We start from the raw sequence: 21,194 nt of genomic DNA on the forward strand, positions 1-21,194 counted from the left end.
TAGTATTAAGACTACCATACGCCATTTTGTACGAGTATTTGTTTACATATTTAATTTACCCACGCTAAATCCACATCCCCACGCTATAAATCAGTTTTGTAGATAAAATGTAACAATTTCCCGTTACAAATCAAAAATGGAATTTTTTTACAGCTGGACGTTGTTGGAGGGGTCGCGCTCGTGCACGTCGTTCAGGCTCGCGCACGTCTGCGCGTTCACGCTGTACCCAGAGCGAGCGGGCAAGTCTTCATCATCATCATCACCACCACCTTCATCAGAGCTCCATTCAATTTCTGGCCAGACGCTGACCAACTCAGAGCTACAACAATGGTAAGTTTAACGGTGCTTTATACACCATTTTGACGTCTTTTATATGCTGGGTTAAAATGAAACGAAACCATTTTACTGAGGTTTAATTCAATGCGCCACTCATTTTAGCTCCCCAAAAAGATAAAAGCTGTAGTTTTAGCATCGAGCCCAATTGAGAGCCACGGAAGCTAGCTTGATCGTCAGCCCTTATTCCAAATTTGAGTTTTTGAGTTGTGTTAATCATCCAAAATTGCTTCGTGGTCATGGTCAGCGTGAGAGTCAAATGTTAGGATTTGGGGGCCTTTTTAAAACGTCCACGGCCTGACACGGCTGGCGCCATTTCGCCCCACATAAAAGGCTCTCTTTTTTTTCTTTCTTTTTTTTTTTTTTAACAAAGCTAGCTTGGCCTCACTGCTTCGCAAATGTTCGGATCAAGACGAGCCATCCCGGTTGCCATGGCTGTGCTGCCTCTTTTGTTTAGCCGCAAGGCACGACGATGTTTCGCGTCGGGCTGGCAGGTGCAGAGCGAGCGAGGCGCCTGCGGCTAACAAAGCTAACGGTATTGTTAGCATGCTAAGCTAACGCCGTGACACCATTACGGCTGCGCGAGCTGTGATTTTCTTTCTTTGTCCGTTATTTGACGCTAATTCGACTCCACACAGTAGCCACAACCTCACCAAGGTAATTAGCGAAGTGATATCGAGGCCGGCTAGAAATTGGATTGAAAACGATCCAAACTGTTGGTTTGTACCACACGGCAAATGTTCGTAAATGGAGCGTCGTTCCTTTTTGTATAGGAAGCTCGCGTCCACTCGTCACATGTGCTGCATTCACGGCCCCACCCTGAATTTGGTGCAAAGAGCATCCTAGTTTTAGCCAATAATGTTAACCAATCGTAACCATTTAATCGACTCCTAAACATCAATTTGGAGATTAGTTTCGCTGCGTATTCACTCTGTCGTGGTGGACATTGAAGCGAATTATGAAGCGTTATATAAGCCGGTTTTAGCAGCGGAAGCTAAAAGGCTGTCGCGTCCGGATCCTCATTGCGCATCTTCCTTTCTTTTCTTTTTTTTTTTTTTTGCTGCACAGTCTGCACCGCCCTGCGTGCACGTCACGCCATTTGAAGGGACAACGACAATATGGCAAACCGTTGGACAATTTATTGACAAGCTTTGATATTTATCCTCACTAGTATCATTGAGTTAAGCAAATTGTAGGGAAATAATTATTTTTTTTCATTTTCTGTCACCTGACTGTTTCTAAATAAAACAGGGCTGTCGAATTGTGAACTTTGGATTCAATTCAGCAGCCTAATAGCATAATTGCTAGTCATTTTTTGGGTCATTTTTGAAATCAAGAGAAAAAAAAATGCTCAACAGAAGCCTCGATTTAACCTTTGCTGATATGGATGATTGACAATCTACACACAATAAAGAAAAATACATTTTAGCAAGTTTTTTACTTTTTTTAAATTGACATTGTGACCAAGTTGAATTTAAAGGTTTTATTATACACACACACACACATGCCCATTGTGTTCAAAAGCAATTGTTTAAAAAAAAAAAAAAAAGATTTTATTTTAAGGCAAAATCGTCCAGCCCTAATTACTATTGAGACAACTGTGTCCTAGCTTCCATTACTACCAAGTTGTACTAGTCAAAAACTAGCACTTTCTGTGTAGTAGTAGTTGTGTCCAGATGTCAACTAGTGTACAGTTTTGCCTCACTGGTGACATGTAGTTGTCCTGCTAGTGTGACAAAGTAGGAGGATACTAGTACTTACTAAAGTGTGAAATTGAATAAATGATCTAACAGCTTTCCATAAAGCTTGAGCATTTATTTGCATCATTTTAGTTTTCATTCATAATCCAGTGCACCAGTAGGATGTAGAACCGTTTAATTTTCCTGACTGGATAAATTGTGAAACGTGATTTTGCTCACAATGATATATAATGATGAATAATAGTACAGTTAACACGTCCAGTGAATGAATTCAACTGTTGTTCATAACTTTAGTGATTGTTTTGCTGCATTTTGTTGATGTTTCCTAATGAAAGGAGCCGTTGGACTCGTGCGAGGGCGTTCCCGGTCAACTACCATTTTGTGTCCCATTCAGTGTTGCGGTTGTAAACGTGAACTTGTCACTTGGACCTTGCCCTCATCGCCAAGCTTGTCCAGGACGCCGATTAGATTAGAGTTTGGAATTAACTGCACTCGCTTTGTGGTGCATTTGATTGCGGTTGTAACACACACAAAACACAAAACGAATAGATGATGTAAGGTAGTCATGAAAATGTCTGCAATCAAAATTAAATTTCAAATAGATTTCAGTTTGATATGAAAATCAACCAATGAACAAAAAAAATGAATTATTGTCAGTCATTTTATCATTTTAGTTTTTTTGTTTTTGTTTAAGCTTGCTCTAAAAAAAAAAAAAAAAATTGAATTGAGATGCGAATATGGCGGCAACTTGCAATGCGCTTCATTTTGTTTCCTGAGCAGCACAACCAGCCAAATAGAAAATGAAAACTCTTGGCAGGATTATGAAGCTAACGAGCCGGAGCTAACACTGAACTGACTGGCCGGTAAAATCAGAGCTCCTGATGTTGCTCACTTGGCCACGCCCCTTAAAAGCACACATCATCAGCATATGAATACTTCAGTGTGTGTGTGACATCCTTCCTGGTTTGTTGTTCTGTGGGCAAATCATCTTAACGGCGCAATAGTGCCACCTGCTGATATTGTCCTTCCTCTTGAAGGAAACCAATGTGATGTGAAGTGATGATGATGTCTGAACTAGTACCCTCGCATCCCAAGATGGAAAATGGGTCAAGTGACAAATGGCCGGTTCTTATCAGGCTTTTGTGAATGTTCGGCTTCCTTCCTGGTTAATAATTACGCCATTTGAGACCGATGATTTCCACTTCCTTTTCCACCCTCGGCAAACATGTTTGTCATGCTTGTGCTTCTCCACTCTTGATTCAGTTGGTCTTTCGTGCTATATTTCCTTTTTTCTTTCTTTTCTTTGTTGCCCATTAGCTCTCCTGCCCCCCCCCCCCCCCGACTGCAGACTGGGGCTGGTGTGTGTGTGTGTCCGCGCGTTTCGTGGCGTCCTCCTCATGAGACTGTTTTTCCCCTGCCGCGAATTGGCTTAAGCAAAGTCAGCAGACGCAGCGGCGTGAGTGCCGAGCAGATGTGACTCGTCAGCGGGCCAGACAGAAGCGCCATTGTGGGCCGCCTGTCCTCTGCGTGGCACGCCTTAGCTTAGCGCGGTTAGCATGCTTAGCATTGCCTCCTTCCCGACCTCGCCCGCATGCTCAGGCGATGGTGGTGTCATTGTCTAAATGCTCTTCACCTTTATCGCAGTTATTGCTTGTCCTTCCACATTTTTCAGTGGAGAAGAAAAAATGGTCCAAATTGTGGACTATTTGGTTGAATGTTACGAGAGCACACAAACTTCTTGCTATCACACTAATATTGATACTACAAATGTTAATAAAAACATAGCGATTTAAACCTTGCTAATAGCATAATTCCTTTCATTTTAATTTTCTGAAAACAAGAACTACAAATCAAATGAATCAATCATTGCTGATTGACGAGGGATGTTCAATACGACTTTTTTTTTTTTCCCAGACTGATACCCGTGCAGGTTCGTATTCACTCATGAGGACTCACGATAGCTTAACGATACTTCTTATATACGTTTGATACATAAAGTGTCCTTTTAGTTTGGGCTGTGCAAGTCATCAAAATTCCATTTCAATTATTACACTCCACAATTACAAAATTGGCATAAACGTATAAAAAAATAAATGAATAATAATACTAATTTTGAGTTTTTTTATAGTGTTCCAAATGTATTTGTCTTAATATTTTGTACGTGTTTAAACATTTACTTGTTTTGTCCTGATTGTGATTTCAATTATTACCAAATTAATCGTGATTAATATTCATAATCAAGCAGCCCTACAGTTAATCACTCTATTGTGGATGAAGTCATTTTTGGCACGATGATTCACCGGCGGTCGTCCAGTGTTCACTGCAATATAATGGCAACTACTGGCATAGAGGAATGTTGGCTTCTTCTCTTTCTTTTTTTCTTCTTCCTGCTTTTGGCTTAAGTATGACCCGGATGACTGAGAATATTCACATACAAAGAAAAACCCATTTTTAGCAAGCATATGGCTTTATTTTTTATTACAATTTTTTTTTTTTTTGACACTGTGACCTTTAGTAGAACAATTGATGCAGTTGTGTTGTTTGACTGCCATTTTGGTGACCGACAGCATATCGTGCTGGTTTTAGCACATGCCCTGAACCCAAGTTGAAGTTGGCTTCCTTGTTGCTTGTATTTTTCTGTATGCGACTCCCTGTGGAAAGAGTTGTGACGTCGTGCCTGAGTCGTTTCTTCCCGGCCGTCCTGCCCCACGGCCGTCCTGTCCCACGGCCACACCTCAGCAGAGTCACATGCGGCCCTCGGGCTCTCGCTCGGCCTTTTTCTTCCCATTCGCACGTTCTTGTGGGCCGTGGGAGGAAGGAACACTGTGGCGATTGTTTGCTTTCAAGGCATCAAGCATTAAAACGTCATTATTTTCCTTGGCCCGTACATTTGCCGCCCGAAAGTACAGCAGGACCTCCAAATTCATTTCATTTTTGTTTCTGAGCAGAAAAAACCCCAAGCCATGTATGCAAGAAGCCAAACAACGCAAATGTATGAAGAAGCAATCGTCATGCATCAGCAACAACAAAACAAGCTTGACATCTACTGCTCAAAAATGGAGTGTGAATGAGAAAGCGAGTTAAATCTCACATTTGTCTCATTTTAGATTCCGCGACTTATACTACATTCACTTCCCTTATGGTAACGTTGCAGCGGTACGAAGTCCTAATAATGTAAATTGCAGATTAGTAAACCAATTAGGAAAATGATAGTCTGTGTAATTTGGACTATTACCTGTCAACAAGTGTCATGGAAGTGATGTATACCAAAATGGCAAACGACGACAAGCACATGGCAACAATAAGAGAGCCAAGCATTTAACACTAAGCCCCGCCCTCCTTGTGCTGTAACCAGGCCACTTGTTTATAAGATCCCCTTTCTATAGTTTTACCCGCACGGCGTTTTGATAGCTTAGCAATTAGCATAACTTTCTCCCTGTTGCCCTCTTTGTCACAAGCCTTACTTAGTAAATCTTTTTTCGGTGACGATTATTGACTTTTGCTATGTCGACATCATTCAGACCAGTTCAAAGAAGGGCTACTAAATTCCAGGAATGTTCAAAGGAGGAAATTTATGTTGAAAACTGCTTGAAAGATTTGATTGTATCCTCGCTGGACTAATTTCGCATTTGAATGTGACGGTAATCTGATGCAATCGCTTGTTGTGGTCCCCCCCCCCCCCCCCCCTCAATCCGCAGGCCTCCGGTGTGAAAGTCACAGACGAAGTGATCGCGGTCTTCAACGACATGAAGGTGCGCAAGGCCCAAGCCAACGAGGACGAGAAGCGAAAGAGGAAGAAGGCCATCCTGTTCTGCATAAGCAAGGACCTGAAGAACATCGTGCTGGACGACGGCAAGGAGATCCTGCAGGGCGACCTTGGCACCACCGTGGACGACCCCTACCAGCACTTCGTCAAGATGCTGCCGCCCAACGACTGCCGCTACGCCCTCTACGACGCCACATACGAGACCAAAGAGACCAAGAAGGAGGACCTGGTCTTCATCTTCTGGTGAGGACTTTTCTCGTTTGGAGCCGCACGAGCACATGTATCAGAAAATGGCCGAGCCAATAGGGCTGGGTAAACGATTTTCCTTCTCGAGCCTGATATCGATTCTTAAAATATCAATCGAGTATTTGAATTTCTTTTCCCCATAGATTTATAAGAAAATAGAATTTTAAAGGCCACGTTTTATGTGTGTATTTTAATTCTTTTACTGTCACATGTTACCCAGACAGGGCCAGCCGATTTCGAGCATTTGAACTCATCTTTCAAGGCAAACAGAATATGTGTGGTCACGACATAAACAAGGTGCATACCAAATGAAAGATCGCGTTCCAAAGGGAAGATAATAGCCAGCAACATGTGGGGACTTGCTGACCTTTGAGCGTGTCCTTTTATTTCTGTAAAACTCTCCTACTGAAATAAGTTGGGCGTTTCATCGAGACACAAGTAGTGCTTTGCCGGCACCTCGGCGTCAAGGAACTATGACGGGAGTTGATGAGCTTCATTTACGTAACCGTTTTGGATAAAGCGCCAACCCAGATCAGCATCCTAATTGGTCAGACTTTTTTGGATGATGCCCGAGCTTTTGGAGTTTGGGTGGCCGCATCAAGATTGTGAAGGCTGGAAGAAAAAGAAAAACAAAAACTGTCCCGTTTGCAATTTTGAGGTTTGAAGGCACTGTTTGGATTTTGAGTGCGTCTTTTGTGATGGCAGGGCTCCTGATGGCGCCTCCCTGAAGAGCAAGATGATTTACGCCAGCTCAAAAGATGCCATCAAGAGGAAGTTCGAAGGTCAGTATTTGAAATGTGCTGGTTACCTTGGAAACGGGGGGGCAGGAATTTTCAAGCACGTAAAAGTAGTTTGCCATGAAAGATGGCCACATAAATGATCCAACGTCACAAAATGACATTTTTGCTCCAAATTGTTTGTTCACCTCTCAGCAACATTTAGTGACCACAACAATTTGCTGCTCTTCCACTAGATTGCAGAAGGTCCGCCTTTTTGCCACACTAACACTGAGCAAGTAAACATTGAGACAAGATTTGTTTTTCTCTTCAATGTAGACTGCTCCCCTTAATGGACTGAGAAAAAAATGGACGCTCACCAATAATTTTCATGATTGCCTAAATTATAAGTCTCACTGATCCTAAAACACTTGAATTTTGTCTTTTTAAACACGTCGCCCTTCCCATTTGATTTTGCAAAAAAAAAAAATAATAATAATTTGCGAGCACTTTGACGGCTAAGGCTGTTTGGAAGCGCTTCATAAATAAAGATGACTTGACTTAATCCACACGCGGAGAAGACGCTTTGCATTGCGCTAACAACAAAGCTAAGCTTAGCTCTTTCCTTACATGCGACCATGTTGGCCCGCGGGGCTCACCCCGACTGGAATCGGAGCCGCACATTGAATGCACTGCGACGGAAAACTGCGGCCCTGTATCAGGTTTTTGAGGCTCCGCCCACATACACCGAATTGGGCAGCATCACTTTTCTTCAAGCACAAAACCATAGCGGGATGGTCGAGCAAGAATCGGATTGCCACGACGAGGACACGGCCCACCGTGTGAATGTTTGCTTTTTGAGAGGCGGCCGGCACGCCACGTAAATCGCTCGTGTGCGGCTTGCATGCAGCCGGCGCACTTCACCATTTTGTAGAAATATGCTCGGCTGTTAGATCTGTTTCAATGGCCACAATACTAAGTAGTTGCCCGTCGGCCATTTTGGAAAGCTGCTTAGCAATGCTGCATGAGAATCCTTCCGATTCGGTCACGTTGCTGGTGTGCAGCGATCTTCATTTCTTAGTAGTTCCACCTTTTGGGCTGAGATTGGCGCCATCTTGTGGCAATTGAGGACATCGCACAAAACTAGACTGACAACCACATTTTTTCAGTAAATAGCTGAGGGAAGATTTGTGACTAAAGAACTGCAAGTAGGCGGGATCTTACTCTGATCTGCTTTTAGGACATTTTTTTTTGTGGTGCGCCACCAGTTTTTTCTCGAGTCAAAGATGTGATGCGAATGTTGGAAACGCTGAGTCAGATGCTACGAGAACCCGAGCAGGCACCCGAGTGTTTTCTTGCAGTTTGTCCTATCGGGTGACGTACGGGCGGGGCCGCGTCACCTTCACTTCCTGTTGCCACTTGACGTCGTGTCGTCTTACTCGACGGACCCACGTGGGACTGCACCCCATCACAAAACCAGTTTCTTCCTACTCGGGGAGGGTTGAACCTGTTCACTGAAGTTTTTGCTGGGGTTGGGTTCCAAAAATAATAGCCGCAATAAATGGAATCCGCTTTGTTTTACATTTCTTATCAATGTTTTAAGGCTCTAAAGCCCCTCACCACCGTTGAAAACACTTTTGTCATCGAGGCATTTACATTTTCTCACATTTCGCTTGTTTGAACATTCGCAACGTTAAAATCTTCATAAATTTGATCAAATGGGTACATTACTGCAAAAAAAAAATGCATGCAGAAGTGCACAAAAAAAATGAAACGGCAAGGCTGCAAAAAGTGAACCGTGTTATAGCGAGGGAACACTTTAAAGAGGACAAAAGTCAGTGACTTTTTAAAAAAAAAAATATATATATTTTGCCTCATAGTAAACGTTAAACATGATTTGCCTCCAAAAGATTATAAAAATATTTCATCATTTTGAATGGCAGAACAGTATTTTTACGATTAAGAGCAAATTTTTATAAAATCACATTTTTCCGATGTGAATATATGATTTAATTTGACAATATGGCACACGGTTCAGTTGTAGCGATTCGGATCGAAATGAGGTGGTCATATCTAACGTGAAAAATAAAGTGAAGACACAACATGTGTGAAATGGAACAGGAAGGGGCAGCCATTTTGGATAGTAGCAGCCATTTTGGTGTGAGTTTCAGCCAGGGCTCAATCATTTAGATTTTGGAGTCCGCCTCCAGATTTCAAAAAGGTATCAAAATGTCAAAGAGCCACCCTGAAAAAGTGGCCAAAAGATAATAATCATAATCACAAACATGTTACCAATTTGACTCATTGAGACCAAGAAATGTGAATTTAAACGGCTAGTTGGTCATTTTGCTACAACCAAGAGTTGTATTTTGACAAAGTCCTCCTGGGGAAGTGAAAACGTTGAATGTTGGCACCCCTGATGTGAGATGACAAAAATGTTGCCTTCAAACATTGAAAGCAAATGACTTGCGTTTACGTGTCGTCGTGCAATTGCAGTTTCCCAAACATTCTTTGCCATTTTCAATTCTCTTTGAAACGTGCATGACGTCTTTACAACCAAATGTTGAGAGTGAATTTGTTACCATTTTGACTGCTTTGGCCGCACGCGTGCCCTCGTTGACGTCTTGCCGTTTTCCTGCCGTCAGGTATCAAGCACGAGTGGCAGGTCAACGGTTTGGAAGACCTGAAAGACCGGCACAACTTGGCGGAAAAGCTGGGCGGCGGCACAGTAGTCAGCCTGGAGGGGTGCCCTATATAAATATTGACCCTCGCCTCCTTTCCCTCCCCCCGAGCCCCTTTTCCCTCTTTTCTGGCTTCAGTGGAGGCCTTTCAGACGCATCTGTCGGGTTTAGCCGTTCGTTCCAGTGTGCTTTGGAGAAGGGCAGGGAAAAAAAAAAGTAAAGAATCAGAACCAGCAGTTTGTGGGACTTTCTTGGGGTGGGATATTGCGGGTGGGCAAGGGCGGGGGGGGGGGGGGGGGGGTGCCCCCGTCACAGTTAACTACATGAGAAGGTGACGATTCCAAAATCCAGACTGTCATTCCAGTTAAAGAATATGAACAAACACACACAAAGTGAAAATGTAAAGAATCAATTGAGTGAAGGATGATGATGATGATGAAGATTTGGGGGGGTTGTTCCGTTTTAAATGGGACACAACAAATGTTAGTTTTCAAACTACTCTGCTTTTGATTTCAAATACTTTTTTTCTTTTTCTTTTTGCCAAACTTGTTAAATTTTGTAACTAGTTAATCAGTTTTAGTGTCAACTAATTCACATTCTGGATTGCACAAGATGTATCAAACATTATCTTGGGGAACAGTTTAATATATATATATATATATTTTTTTTTTCCGTTTTGAACATGCAAAATTCCAAAACTTGAGTGGTTGATTTTATTTTATTTCCTATTCCGACGATGGCATTTGATGTAGTTCACACATTCCTCTTACCATTTATTTTCAAACCGGGATCTCCTCATTGGGAAAGACAAAATGTTGGCGTTGTGAAGGTCGCGATGGAGAGTGACGTGTACATGAAACACCGGTGGTCACATTTCAGACTGAATATTGAATGGTGTATGTTTTGTAACGTCTCCTATCTCTAATAAAAAAAAAAAAAAAATACAAATAAAAAAAAAGCACTAAACTACTGACTGTTTTGTTTTTTCCTATGCACCAAATTGCCTAATCTCAGTTTATATGAATAAGCAGAATTGTATTCAAATGTCTTTTTCTGTAATAATGGCGCATGAATCTAAATGAGTATTTTCACCAGAGAAGCAACTGTTTAATTTGTCCTAATTCACGAAATTTGTGCACAGTAAATACTGTATTCTCAGAAGTGATTCTTAATTTTGAGTTTTCTTCTGTCATTAAGGGATGGCAAAAATGTTCTATGCGACCCCACCAGTCAAAACATGTTATTTTGAGCAACGTTGCGTTTGTGGAATATAAATCCACCAGTTCTTAATTTGTCTCAGGGGGGGGGGGGGCAGCCATTTTGACACTTGCTGTCGAGTGTAGACTGAAAATGACATCACCGCTTGTGAACGTCACGCGACCAAACCCAGAAGAAGAAAAAAAATCAAGAACAGGCTGTGAGTGGTCGTTACAAATGGTAAATAAATACGAAATTTAAAAGCATCTGGTATTCTATATTTTTCTACCAACTGATTGAATTTGGAGTTAGAAGTCATGGAAAATAGTAAACGGAATATTCAACTATTCCATTTGTCACGAGATTTTGGTGGGAAAAATAGGCTTTAGCCAAAATGACAAGAATGGAACTAGAAACAGATTAAGAAGAATAATGAGAAAATTCTCGAGTAGGGATGATTTTTTGATTTGTTGTAAATCGCAGAGGGGGAAAAAATGCAAGTCATCTTTATTAATGTTGAAGCAACTACTTGACCACATGAGGGCGCCACAGCCCCACTTTTAAACCTTGCTCAAATGGGCCACTCCAACGCTGTCATATAGAAATCTCTTTATTAAAATATATCAAGCATTTGTCCAAAAATAAAATTAACATTCTGTCTCTCAAGGCGTTAACGTTTTCCTTTTCAGATGAAGAATCAAGCCGATCCTTGATGTTGAATAAAACCTTTTTGCTGTTTCCGGTGTCAACTATGCAAATGGGAAGAGACTCGCACAAGAAGAGTGTGTTCAATTTTCCCCTTCTAAAGCTGTCAATGGGGGGAAAACATGTCCAAAGGTACACGCATACCGATAACCAGGTGGAATATGAGCCTCCATTTCCAAATCCGCAAAGGCCAGAATCTCTGGAAACAATTTTCCTGGTGTGTTTGTGATGTAAACGCCGACAATGACTTATATGAGCATTGAGTACACGCTTGCTGATTTCTTATCGTCATGTGTGGAGTCTCTCAAACCGGGTGTGCGTGTACCCCTGCTACTGACGGCTGTTATTTGACAAGCGAGTCCCCTTTGGGGCCGGAAGGCGTCACTCCTGCGAACAGTCCAGACGATTTCCGTGCAGCCAGTAGCAAATCTGCGCAAACTTGAGCGGCGTGATGCGCACGGCCACGTTGTAGTCGCGGTTCTCGCCGTCCACCTCCAGCCACTGGTGGCCCGAAAAGATCCCGATGACTTTCCTCTCCCAGCGTTCCAACGAGTTGTCCCACACGCGGCCGTACACGCCCGAGCCGCTCGCCCCCGGCCGGGCGTCGCAGTGCTGGTAGATCAGATCGCTGGACGACTCCTCCACCGGGCAAAAGCGGTAGACCAGCTGGCCGGGCCGGTCGCTGTCGAAACCCGAAAAGTGGATGCGGCGGCCCGCCAGGCCGTCCGGCGCCGGCGCCACTGCCAGCCGCATGAAGGGTCGGCGGTGGGGCCAGCGCAGCTCCAGAAGGGCGTAGTCAAAGTCCATGCTGAGCTCCTGAGGGCCCTGGATCCAGCCCTTGGGGACCCGGGTGCGCCTCACCCGCACCCAGCGCACCACGGGCTTCTTCCCGGACGAGGCCGGGGCCGGGGCCGCGCTGGCGTTGACGGACGGCGGGATGAGGAAGCCCACGCGGAGCTTGCGCGCCCCCTTGACGTAATCCTTGCCGTCGTGGATGCAGTGGGCGGCGGTCAGCACGTGCCAGCGCGACACCAGGACGCCGGTGCAGCCGGTGGAGATGCGCACGGCCGCCGAGAACGGGTAGTCTAGCAGGAAGTTGTCGCCCTGGATGTTGAAGCGGCCGTCGGCGCCGTAGATCTGCCGCCTGGCGCGCCGGCGACCCATCCTGCGGCCGGGCGCCGGGTCCGCCTGACCGCCGTCCTCCTCCGCCACGTCCACGGTGGTCAACGTGCGGGAGCCGTCCCAGTAGAGGGTCTCGAAGGCCAAGTTGTCGGCGGCCCGGTGGCCGCGGCCTCCTGCGCGGTGGAAGCAGCTGGAGTTGCAGTGCGTGGTCAAGTCCAGGTGAGGCCGGGCGCTGAAGCGGGACCGTATCAGTGGGGTGGGACGGTGGGGGACCAGGGTGGGCACCGGGGGGTGCTTGGGGGGGCGGTCGGGAGGCTCCAGGGAGGATGAGGGCAGAAGGAAAGGCAGCAAGAGAAGAAGAACTGCGAGGGGGGCGCTGCCACGGTCACTCATGGTGTTGCTGGAACCACAACAAGCACACGCGGTAGCACGTTAGTTAGCGTCAGTCCTTCCGCCACTCCCAGAACTTGGGTTAGGGTTAACTACCTACCTACCTAGTGGTTACAAAAGCAAACCCTTCCTCTCAAGGGCTTATGTTTAGGTTACTTACCTAAATTGAGGCCTAAGAGTTACTTCCTTACTCACCAAGTTAGGGTCAGCTAGGGGTTAGAAAATCAAACCCTTCCCGTTGAGTGTTTGGTTACCTACCTACCTACCTATTTAGGGTAAAGGGTTATGGTTAGAAAACGGAATCCTTCCTCTCAAAGGTTAGGGCTAGGTTACTTACCTAGGTTTAGGATTAGGGTTAATTTACTACCTACCCACCGCCTAACGGTTAGGGTTAAAAAAATGGAACCTATCCTCTCAAGGGTTTAGTTACCGACCTACTGATTTTCTGATCTTTTTAGTTTACATATATACCTCAAAAAGTTAGTCTAAAAAAAAAAAAGGTTAGTGGGTTCTTCATTCGACCAATCTTATGGTTTACACAGTAGACAAATAATCCAAAACATTGGGTCGATCCCCTTCAAAATGGGTTGTTTTGTGGGTTATGCATTTGACTCAACTTTTGGAGTTTCAATGATTAACCCAAGCATTTGAGTCGGTCCCTTTTTAACCCAATATGGGTTATTTTTGACCCGACAGTTTTTAGAGTGCAGGGTTAGCTACTTACAAAACCGAACCCTTCCTTTTGAGCGTTAGGGTTCGGGTTACCTACCTACATCTCAAAGTTTAGGATAACCTACCTAGTTAGGGTTGCTTTATAGGGTTAGAAACCCCAAGCCCTTCCGTCTACCGATTTACCCAACACACCAACTAATAATCCATACACGGTGAACCAACTCAACCCACAAAACCCGCCATATTCCCAAAGTGTAAAGTCAAATCAAGTGGAAAGGCTCCCAAAGCCGCGGAGGGAACAATGAGACACTTGTCCGTGTGCTAGAGATTATCGGAGTCAAATGGGATTGCAAGGCAAATATGCAAAGGGAGCACTTTTATGGACGCGTGTTTGCATTCCAAAGAAACAAACCAAAAAAAAGGTTCTTTAAAAAGAAGACAAAAGATTGGCCGATGCATTCACTGCTTCTTGTCGTCCAGATCGGCGCTTCTCAAAAACAGGAACACTTTGGTTACTTCTTACCGCCAGCCGGTTAAAAATCGGACCCACGACATCGTGACGGGTGAACAGGAGGACACCGCTCACGTGCACGAGGCCCGAGGCAAAGAAGAAGAGCCGAGGCGGGGCAAAGTGAAAGCGGACAGGTTGAGACAAGGTGGCAGAAGGAAAAGAAAACAAGAACATGACTTACAAGCAAATGCAAAAGGGGGCGTGGCCAACGGACACACACGCACAACCCATCTATGAATTGGCAGGTTTACACTTGTAATTTTTTTTTAAAAAGACCTCCAGTGACATCCTAAAAGTGTGGAAGTTGAGCTGCAAAACGTGGTTGGGTTGGGGGGGCGCAAAAAAAACCCAAAAAACCCCAAAGTGACCAAATCAATCCTCAGCCAACATAGGACACAAAATTCGACAAAAAAAGAGAAGAAAACAAGAAGTTTTGCTTGAAGGGCTGCCTTCTTCCACTCACTGTTCGATGTAAACATGACATGCAAAAAAACAAAAACAATTGGAATAAAAAAAAAAGATCCAATCTTTTTGCACATCTGCTGCCATTCCACTCGTGCACGTGGAATTAATGTATACTCAACATACTGTAATTCATTTTATACAGAGGATTCTTATTTTTATTTTTTTTACTTTTAAAACGCCTAACTTTACCTTGTGGGGATCAATAAAGGGGCTACTACTTATAGGTGTTTAGTTGTTAGTGTCTACTAGCGAAGAGAGATTGAAAAAAAATGTCTCCTAAAAACTTATTTGACTTTTACTTTGTTGGTTGTTTCTATCTATCGATTTGTATTTATCAATGTTTAGTGAACACCAATGGTGAAAGTGCGACTTCCATTTATTGATGTTTATATTTGACGTTTGTTCCTAAAAAGAAAGTATATTTAAAAACAACGGTGTCATTAATATTACCTGTTTTATGAATGCGTGCCGCCCGTGTTGACATCCATGTCGGTCCTTCTGCTTTCATGAATGTGGCGAGTTGGCGGCTGATGTCGTTCCGGGTGCTCGCGGAGGCGACCCGGCAGGAAGGCGAGCCGGCAGGGAAGGCGACCCGGCAGGAAGGCGAGCCGGCAGGAAGGCGAGCCGGCAGGGTCAAGTGCGGCTCCGTCCGTCCGTCCAACGTACCTGCTGCTGCGCCACGAAGAGCTTTGCAGATGAAATGACGCTCCGGAGTCCGTGCACGCGCGCACGCGCAGCGTCCACTCGAGCGCGAAATCAGGAAGCTTCGGTAGCGCCTCATGGCCAGGCCGCGCGGGGTCTTAGTGCCCTCGGGTTACTTTAATGAAGCCTCTGTTCAAACTCGGGGGAAAAGAAAAAATGTCTTCGCAAAAATGTAAAGTCGTGATAATTCTTTTGAGAATAGGATCCATCTCTGGGGTTTTCTATAGCAAAATGCTGACATCTCCAATTTTTGTGAAATGATGAAAATTATTATTATTATTATTTAAATTATGGTTTCAGGAAAAAGCTTCTTTTTTTTATTTAGGGTATTTTATGTTAACAAGTGAAGCAACATTATTTGAAAAAAAAAAAATCTGAAAATTGTGCCAATTTTAAAAATTTCATTAATTATTATTATTATTTTTTAAATGAACAAGAAAAGTAAAATACCAATACAACATATTTTTAAAACAAAATAATTGATACTCTTTTGAAATGCTATTACCTAATTTTTTTTGTTTTTGAACGATGAAGAATGATGTGGGCAGAACTTTTTTTCTGCTGCTTGCATCATTATTTGTCTTTATTTTGCTGCCACACACACACACACACGCACACACACACTTTGTGCACCACTGGCTTGACATTGAAAAAATAACTTAGTTATTTGTTTGTGAATAAATTTCCCAGGTGGGCAAAGACGATGATGACCTTGGATGACCTTGGATGACCTCGGATGACCTTGGCTGACCTTGGCCTCCAGCCTCCCTCGGAACGCGTGGGAACTCGAGCGATTGGGAACGCGCCACTGGGACGCTGACTGGCCAAACAAGCGCGCCCGGTCACGGAGACGCAGCGCGCAGGAATGTCCACACATCTCCCAAAAAACAAGAACGCGAGTCAGGATGGGCACAATACCGACCTTGTTGGACCGCACGCACACGCACGCACACGCACGCACACGCGCACACACACGTCAACACGCACTGACTGCCACGCACACACGCACGCGCTCTCACAAACGCACTGATTCTTATTCTCGTATTCTTTCTTTCTCTCTCTCTCACACACATTTTTCTTTCTCTGATGTTCTCTCATTTGAACACAAACAGTGTTTGTCAACACGTCGTCAGACATAACACTCACCAGACTCGTCAGACCACACACACACAGTTGGTTGCTTTTAAAATGTTAATACAAATATTTTAATGAATATATATTTTTTAAAATCTTGCACAAAATAAAAAAGTAAAACTAATGGAAACTAAACTAAAATAAGACATTTTCGCTAAAAGTAAAACCAATGAAACTAAGTAAGAAACTAGCCCTGAAAAAACAACAACCTCTAAACAAAATAAAAAGCAACTATAATGAAAATTGCAAAACAGTGGCTGGCAGTAAAGAAAGAAAACAAACTTGACATGCAATGTTTGTTTGCATAATTATCAAGTGTGGTTAAAGCTGCCATACAATAATAAAGTGTAATTGCACATCCACTACAGTAGGTGGCAGTGGCGCTGTCATTGATTTTTTTTTTTTTCCAGATGAACTGATACATTTCAAATCTTTTCTGTTATTGTTAGTTGCGAGTTCCTTTATATTTCTTTCATGTAAATAAGTCAGAGATGTACGCAAAACAGTTTTATAGACGGGGAGGGTTGGGGGTGCAAAAGTGAAAACAATTGCAAAGTGAGTTAATGACAAGCAGCCGAGTGAGTCATCGGCAAGCAGGTGAAGAAAACGGCAACAAACAAAAAAAACATCTCCGAGGTCTGGGCTCGACATTCACACTTTCCAGCGTGATTCATCGGAGGAAGAAAATGAGGAGACGGCGCCACGCGCTCACCTGACGAGAGCGTTAAGCGCGCTCGGAAACTCAGCGTCAGCTCGTTTGACTTTGGAGGAGGAGGATTCCTTCCCCTCGCCACTTTGTCGAGTGTGCAGGATTTCCCGGCGGTGAGGAAAATGTCAGCACGCATCAAAACGACTAAAACACTCGGAAATCACGGGCGTCTCGTCTCGGCGACTTGACAAACGTGCGAAACGCGAACGCGTTGCTATCATCGTGTGGTCCGAGTCGTCGGCAGCTTATTCCGTTGGCGTGCAGCCTAGCAGCTAAATGCTGCTTCACCGTGTTTACTTGGAACTCTGAGGCCCGAGTCTGCGGATTTCAGAGCCGTACTGGGTTTATATTCCATCAGCATTTCTTGTCGCGCCAACTTTGATGCTCTTCTACGATGTTAAAATGACTGTAAAGGATTTGAAAGTCAAAGTGCAGGACTTGCGACCGGCTCGAGACTCGGTCAGTCTTGACCCGGGACTCGAGACTTGCTTGTGACTCGCAAAAACAACGACTTCCTCCCGCCGCGGCCTCAGCCTCAGCTGATGCCCAAACGTGAAGAAGCGTCGGCCGGGCCGCCTCCGGTTCCTGCTCCTCCTGCAGAGCCTTGCGGTCGTCCCGCCGCGACGGCCGATGATGTCATCGCGCACGCTTGGACCAGCAAAATGGAAAAGACAGGAAAAAAAACGTCATGGAAACAGAAGCCAGGAATGCAAAGTGTTGGGAGGGAAGCGGATCGATGGAGCGTGCGTGCGTGCGTGCGTGCGTGTGTGCGTGTGTCATCGCGGCTGAATTTGGAGCAGCACCAAAACCGCCGCGTCTGTTCTCGGCAAAGCCACAAAAGCAAAAGGACAACAAAACAGAAAATGTTTGCAAAGTCACTGCGCAGTAAGAGACCATTTTCAATTTGGAACGATGTTGGTGAGGAAACTCATCCGTCCAAATATGCTTCATTTGCGCCCCCCCTTTTTTTACCCCACATTGTTATTTTCCCGCCTTATTAAATGATTGACTATTGAGCCATTTTCAGCTGTAAAAAGTACATATTTTGTCCTGAATTAATTTGATAACTTGATTATTTTTCATGTACAATGAATACCTTTAAAAACTATTTTTCCACTTGCTTTAAACTGAAGATGACAACATCCGTGCTGAAGAAGTAGCTAACGACCAATCATGGCTCAGCTGTTTTCTGGGTTTGGTCAGCAACCTGAACCATGATTGGTCGCTAGCTAGTAATAAAGTAATAAAGTTATGACATTGATTCCTTTACAAAATCAAAAAAATATTTACTTTTGACTGCTGGAAATGGTTCAATGAGTCAAGTTTCCTTGAAACAGACGTCAAGTATTGCAAAACAATTTGAAAACACATCTGCGACCAATCTCATCCTCACTCTGAGGGAGCCGTGCAGCTTTATGTCACCTCAAGACGGAACGTTTGGACAACAGCGAGTGAAAATAGTTCAATTGGACACATTTGAGTCGAGACTTTTTTGTTGAAAACAATTTTGGCGCAGAAGGAAAAGGTCAGCCATTAAGGTAAGGTCATTACATCAGAATATTTTTGGGGGTATTTCAACTCAAGTGGAGATTTTGTTTTGTTTCTCAGGCGTGCGAAATGCGCCCGACGGCGTGTTGCTTTTGGCTCCCTGGTCGCCATGGAGGGGACACAAAAGCCGAGAGGACGCAAATCGTCCGGAAAGCCGAGCGCAAATATTTGCAGGCTGGCATCCTGGCCGCCGCAAACACGTCCCGACGTCCGCCAGGCGCTTCCAAAAGTCATTCTTCGCATTTCTTCCTCAGTCTCTTGTTGTCAAGAAATCGGAGACGAAACTTTGAAGAAATGAAACAAAGTCCTTCCCCAAAAAAAAAAAAGAAAAAAAAAGAAAAGAGGCTTGCGTCAAGCTGTTTCTCAATCACAGTTGAAGTTTCATTTAAAAGGGATTCATAAACATGCAGAGAATTTAAGAATGAATATTTAAAAAGCTTAATTAGGCAGCTACATCGACAACACTTCCTGATCCCCATCAGGTGACTAACACGAACCAATCAGAAGCCAGCATACTTTAGGTCAATGCAAGTGAATGACGGAGAGCAGCAGATTCCACACATCAACGGAGCCGAAAAAAATAAAAATCAAAAAAATGTATGAATGTATAAATAATAATTCTGGAAATCTCTGAATATTACCCGCCCTCTAAAAAAATATATATTTATAATTGGCCCTAAAACGCTCGCTGTTGAACTGAGACAGCAACATTTGATTGGATTTTTTTTTTTCCCACAGGTGCATCGTTACAACTTTGTTGAACTCAATAGGTTTGGATTACTTCGCTGCGTCCGCGTGACAAAGGCCACGACACTCCTTGTAACTATGCGCACACACACACAACACACACACACACACAAGTTGAGGGGGCACCTGAGTGCAGCGTGGAATGGGAACTTTCAAAAGGGAACGCCGCCCACGGGGACAACATGGTTGCCAGGCAACAGGCAACACTTGATAACGGCCACTGTGTTATCTGAGCTGTGTGTGTGTGTGTGTGTGTGTGTGTGCGTGCGTGTGTGTGTGTGTGTGTGTGTGTGTGTACAGCTGGCTTTGCAGCGACAGTGTTAATGAAAAGCGGCGACTTGCTGGCGCGGGCGCGAGCTTCCATTGGTTTGGCGGCCTCCAGAACGAAGGCTTTGCGCCGATGATGTCATTTGGATAACAAAAGTTGCGTCCGTCATCCAACCAAACTCCACAAGGAAATAAGCCGTTAAAAAAAAAAAAAGCGGTGATTGATCTTGGTGAGAAAATCGTCTTCTGACATGACAAATTTCCTTATTTGGAAGATTTGGAGGAATTCTGTCATTACAATAACAACACTGAACCCGATTTTGTCTACATTGCTGATTTTCAAACAATTGCCCCCCCCCCCCACAGCGAAGGAGGCAAGTTGGAATTTCAAGTTGTTTGGCATTCTATGCTAGCGTTGAGCTACTTTCATTTGACGATAAGACGATGCTTTGAACTTGAATATTTTGGTGTTTAAAAAACAAAATGCTCAATTTTGTAACAATGACGCTAATTTCCATTAGCCCATCTATGACAATTCCCATTATATGTTAGCATTAAGCTAATAAACGTATGGAATTGTATGGTTTTCTTGAATATTTTTGAAATGTACAAGATTAGCAGCTTTGCATCTTATTTGGAGACGTGCAAGTTGTTGGATTGAAGTGATGCTAAATGTTACTCACCTATTTCTAGACAGTGAAAACAGGTACAAAAGAATACTTGAAAATGTGTTCAACAAGTTTAAATGTGTTCAAAGAGTGTAGGAATTATTCATTAAAAAAAACAAAAACAAAGAGTATACACAAATGTGCTAACGCAGCCGTGTCAACCTACAGAAAATAACTTAACAGTAATTTAAATGTTCCCTCAACATACACTGGCCAACGGCAGAGCCTGTTCTTTTTTTTTTTTGGTAACGTTTGAAATCCACCCATGTTACATGCTAGCTCGCTAGCTAGCTCGCTAGCTAGCACTAAGCTAACCTAGGAGGGGTTTCTCTCGCTGGTCCAGATTCCAAGTTTGCAACTTTGATTGCTTAAAAGTTAAAGTGAGGCGCAAACACTTCAGGTGTCGCTCTCGAACGTCTCCCTCCTCCGCAACGATTGATGAGTCGTGCGGTTCAATAGAGAAAGGGGAAAAAAAAACACCGCTAACAATCCATTCTCTTATGAAAACTAAGCAAGCTATAATTACAACCCAGTGAAACATTAGCAAGCTTCTTAAAAAAACAAAAAAAAACATTTTTGGCCATCCAGCATGTTTGCGACATTGATGCTACTTGTCACGTTTGCATGACGTTAGCGAGGAAGCAGCTCAGACAAACGAGGTCTGTTCTCCGTCCAAGACACGTGAGAGCGTTTCAACAATTCAGTTGGACCGAAAAAAAGAAAAGAAAAGAAATTCACTTTACATCCACACACGTTTCCACCAGAAAAGTGAAAGAGGAGCTGAGCGGCGCGGAATCAAAAACAAAAGCAACAAACGGCGCCTTCACGCTCTGCATTCTTTCCATCGTCAGGAATTTGCCGAGGTTTGGATCCTGCGGCGGCGGCGGCGGCGGCGGCGGCGGCGGGCTTTTCCCG

The 21,194-nt window shown here is 44.0% G+C and overlaps 2 protein-coding genes across 3 annotated transcripts; one reads left to right on the forward strand and one right to left on the reverse strand.

Moving 5' to 3' along the window:
* Positions 1 to 166: 166 nt before the first annotated feature.
* cfl1 (cofilin 1) lies at positions 167 to 10,408 on the forward strand. Its single transcript, XM_077577065.1, has 4 exons — positions 167 to 330; positions 5,732 to 6,042; positions 6,751 to 6,827; positions 9,407 to 10,408. Exons 1-4 carry the CDS (start codon positions 328 to 330, stop codon positions 9,517 to 9,519), a joined length of 504 nt encoding a protein of 167 aa, XP_077433191.1. The 5' UTR covers positions 167 to 327; the 3' UTR covers positions 9,520 to 10,408.
* Positions 10,409 to 11,233: 825 nt separating this feature from the next.
* Positions 11,234 to 15,278, reverse strand: prss23 (serine protease 23). 2 transcript variants are annotated; one of them, XM_077577064.1, is made up of 2 exons: positions 14,955 to 15,278; positions 11,234 to 12,866 (listed from the first exon to the last, which is right to left on the reverse strand). In XM_077577064.1, exon 2 carries the CDS (start codon positions 12,857 to 12,859, stop codon positions 11,726 to 11,728), a length of 1,134 nt encoding a protein of 377 aa, XP_077433190.1. In that variant the 5' UTR covers positions 12,860 to 12,866; positions 14,955 to 15,278; the 3' UTR covers positions 11,234 to 11,725. The 2 variants fall into 2 exon arrangements, with proteins under 2 accessions (XP_077433190.1, XP_077433189.1); XM_077577063.1 differs by lacking the exon at positions 14,955 to 15,278 and adding an exon at positions 14,052 to 14,389.
* Positions 15,279 to 21,194: the final 5,916 nt, after the last annotated feature.

This window comes from Vanacampus margaritifer, chromosome 10 (assembly GCF_051991255.1).
Source record: "Vanacampus margaritifer isolate UIUO_Vmar chromosome 10, RoL_Vmar_1.0, whole genome shotgun sequence".
NCBI lineage: Eukaryota > Metazoa > Chordata > Actinopteri > Syngnathiformes > Syngnathidae > Vanacampus > Vanacampus margaritifer.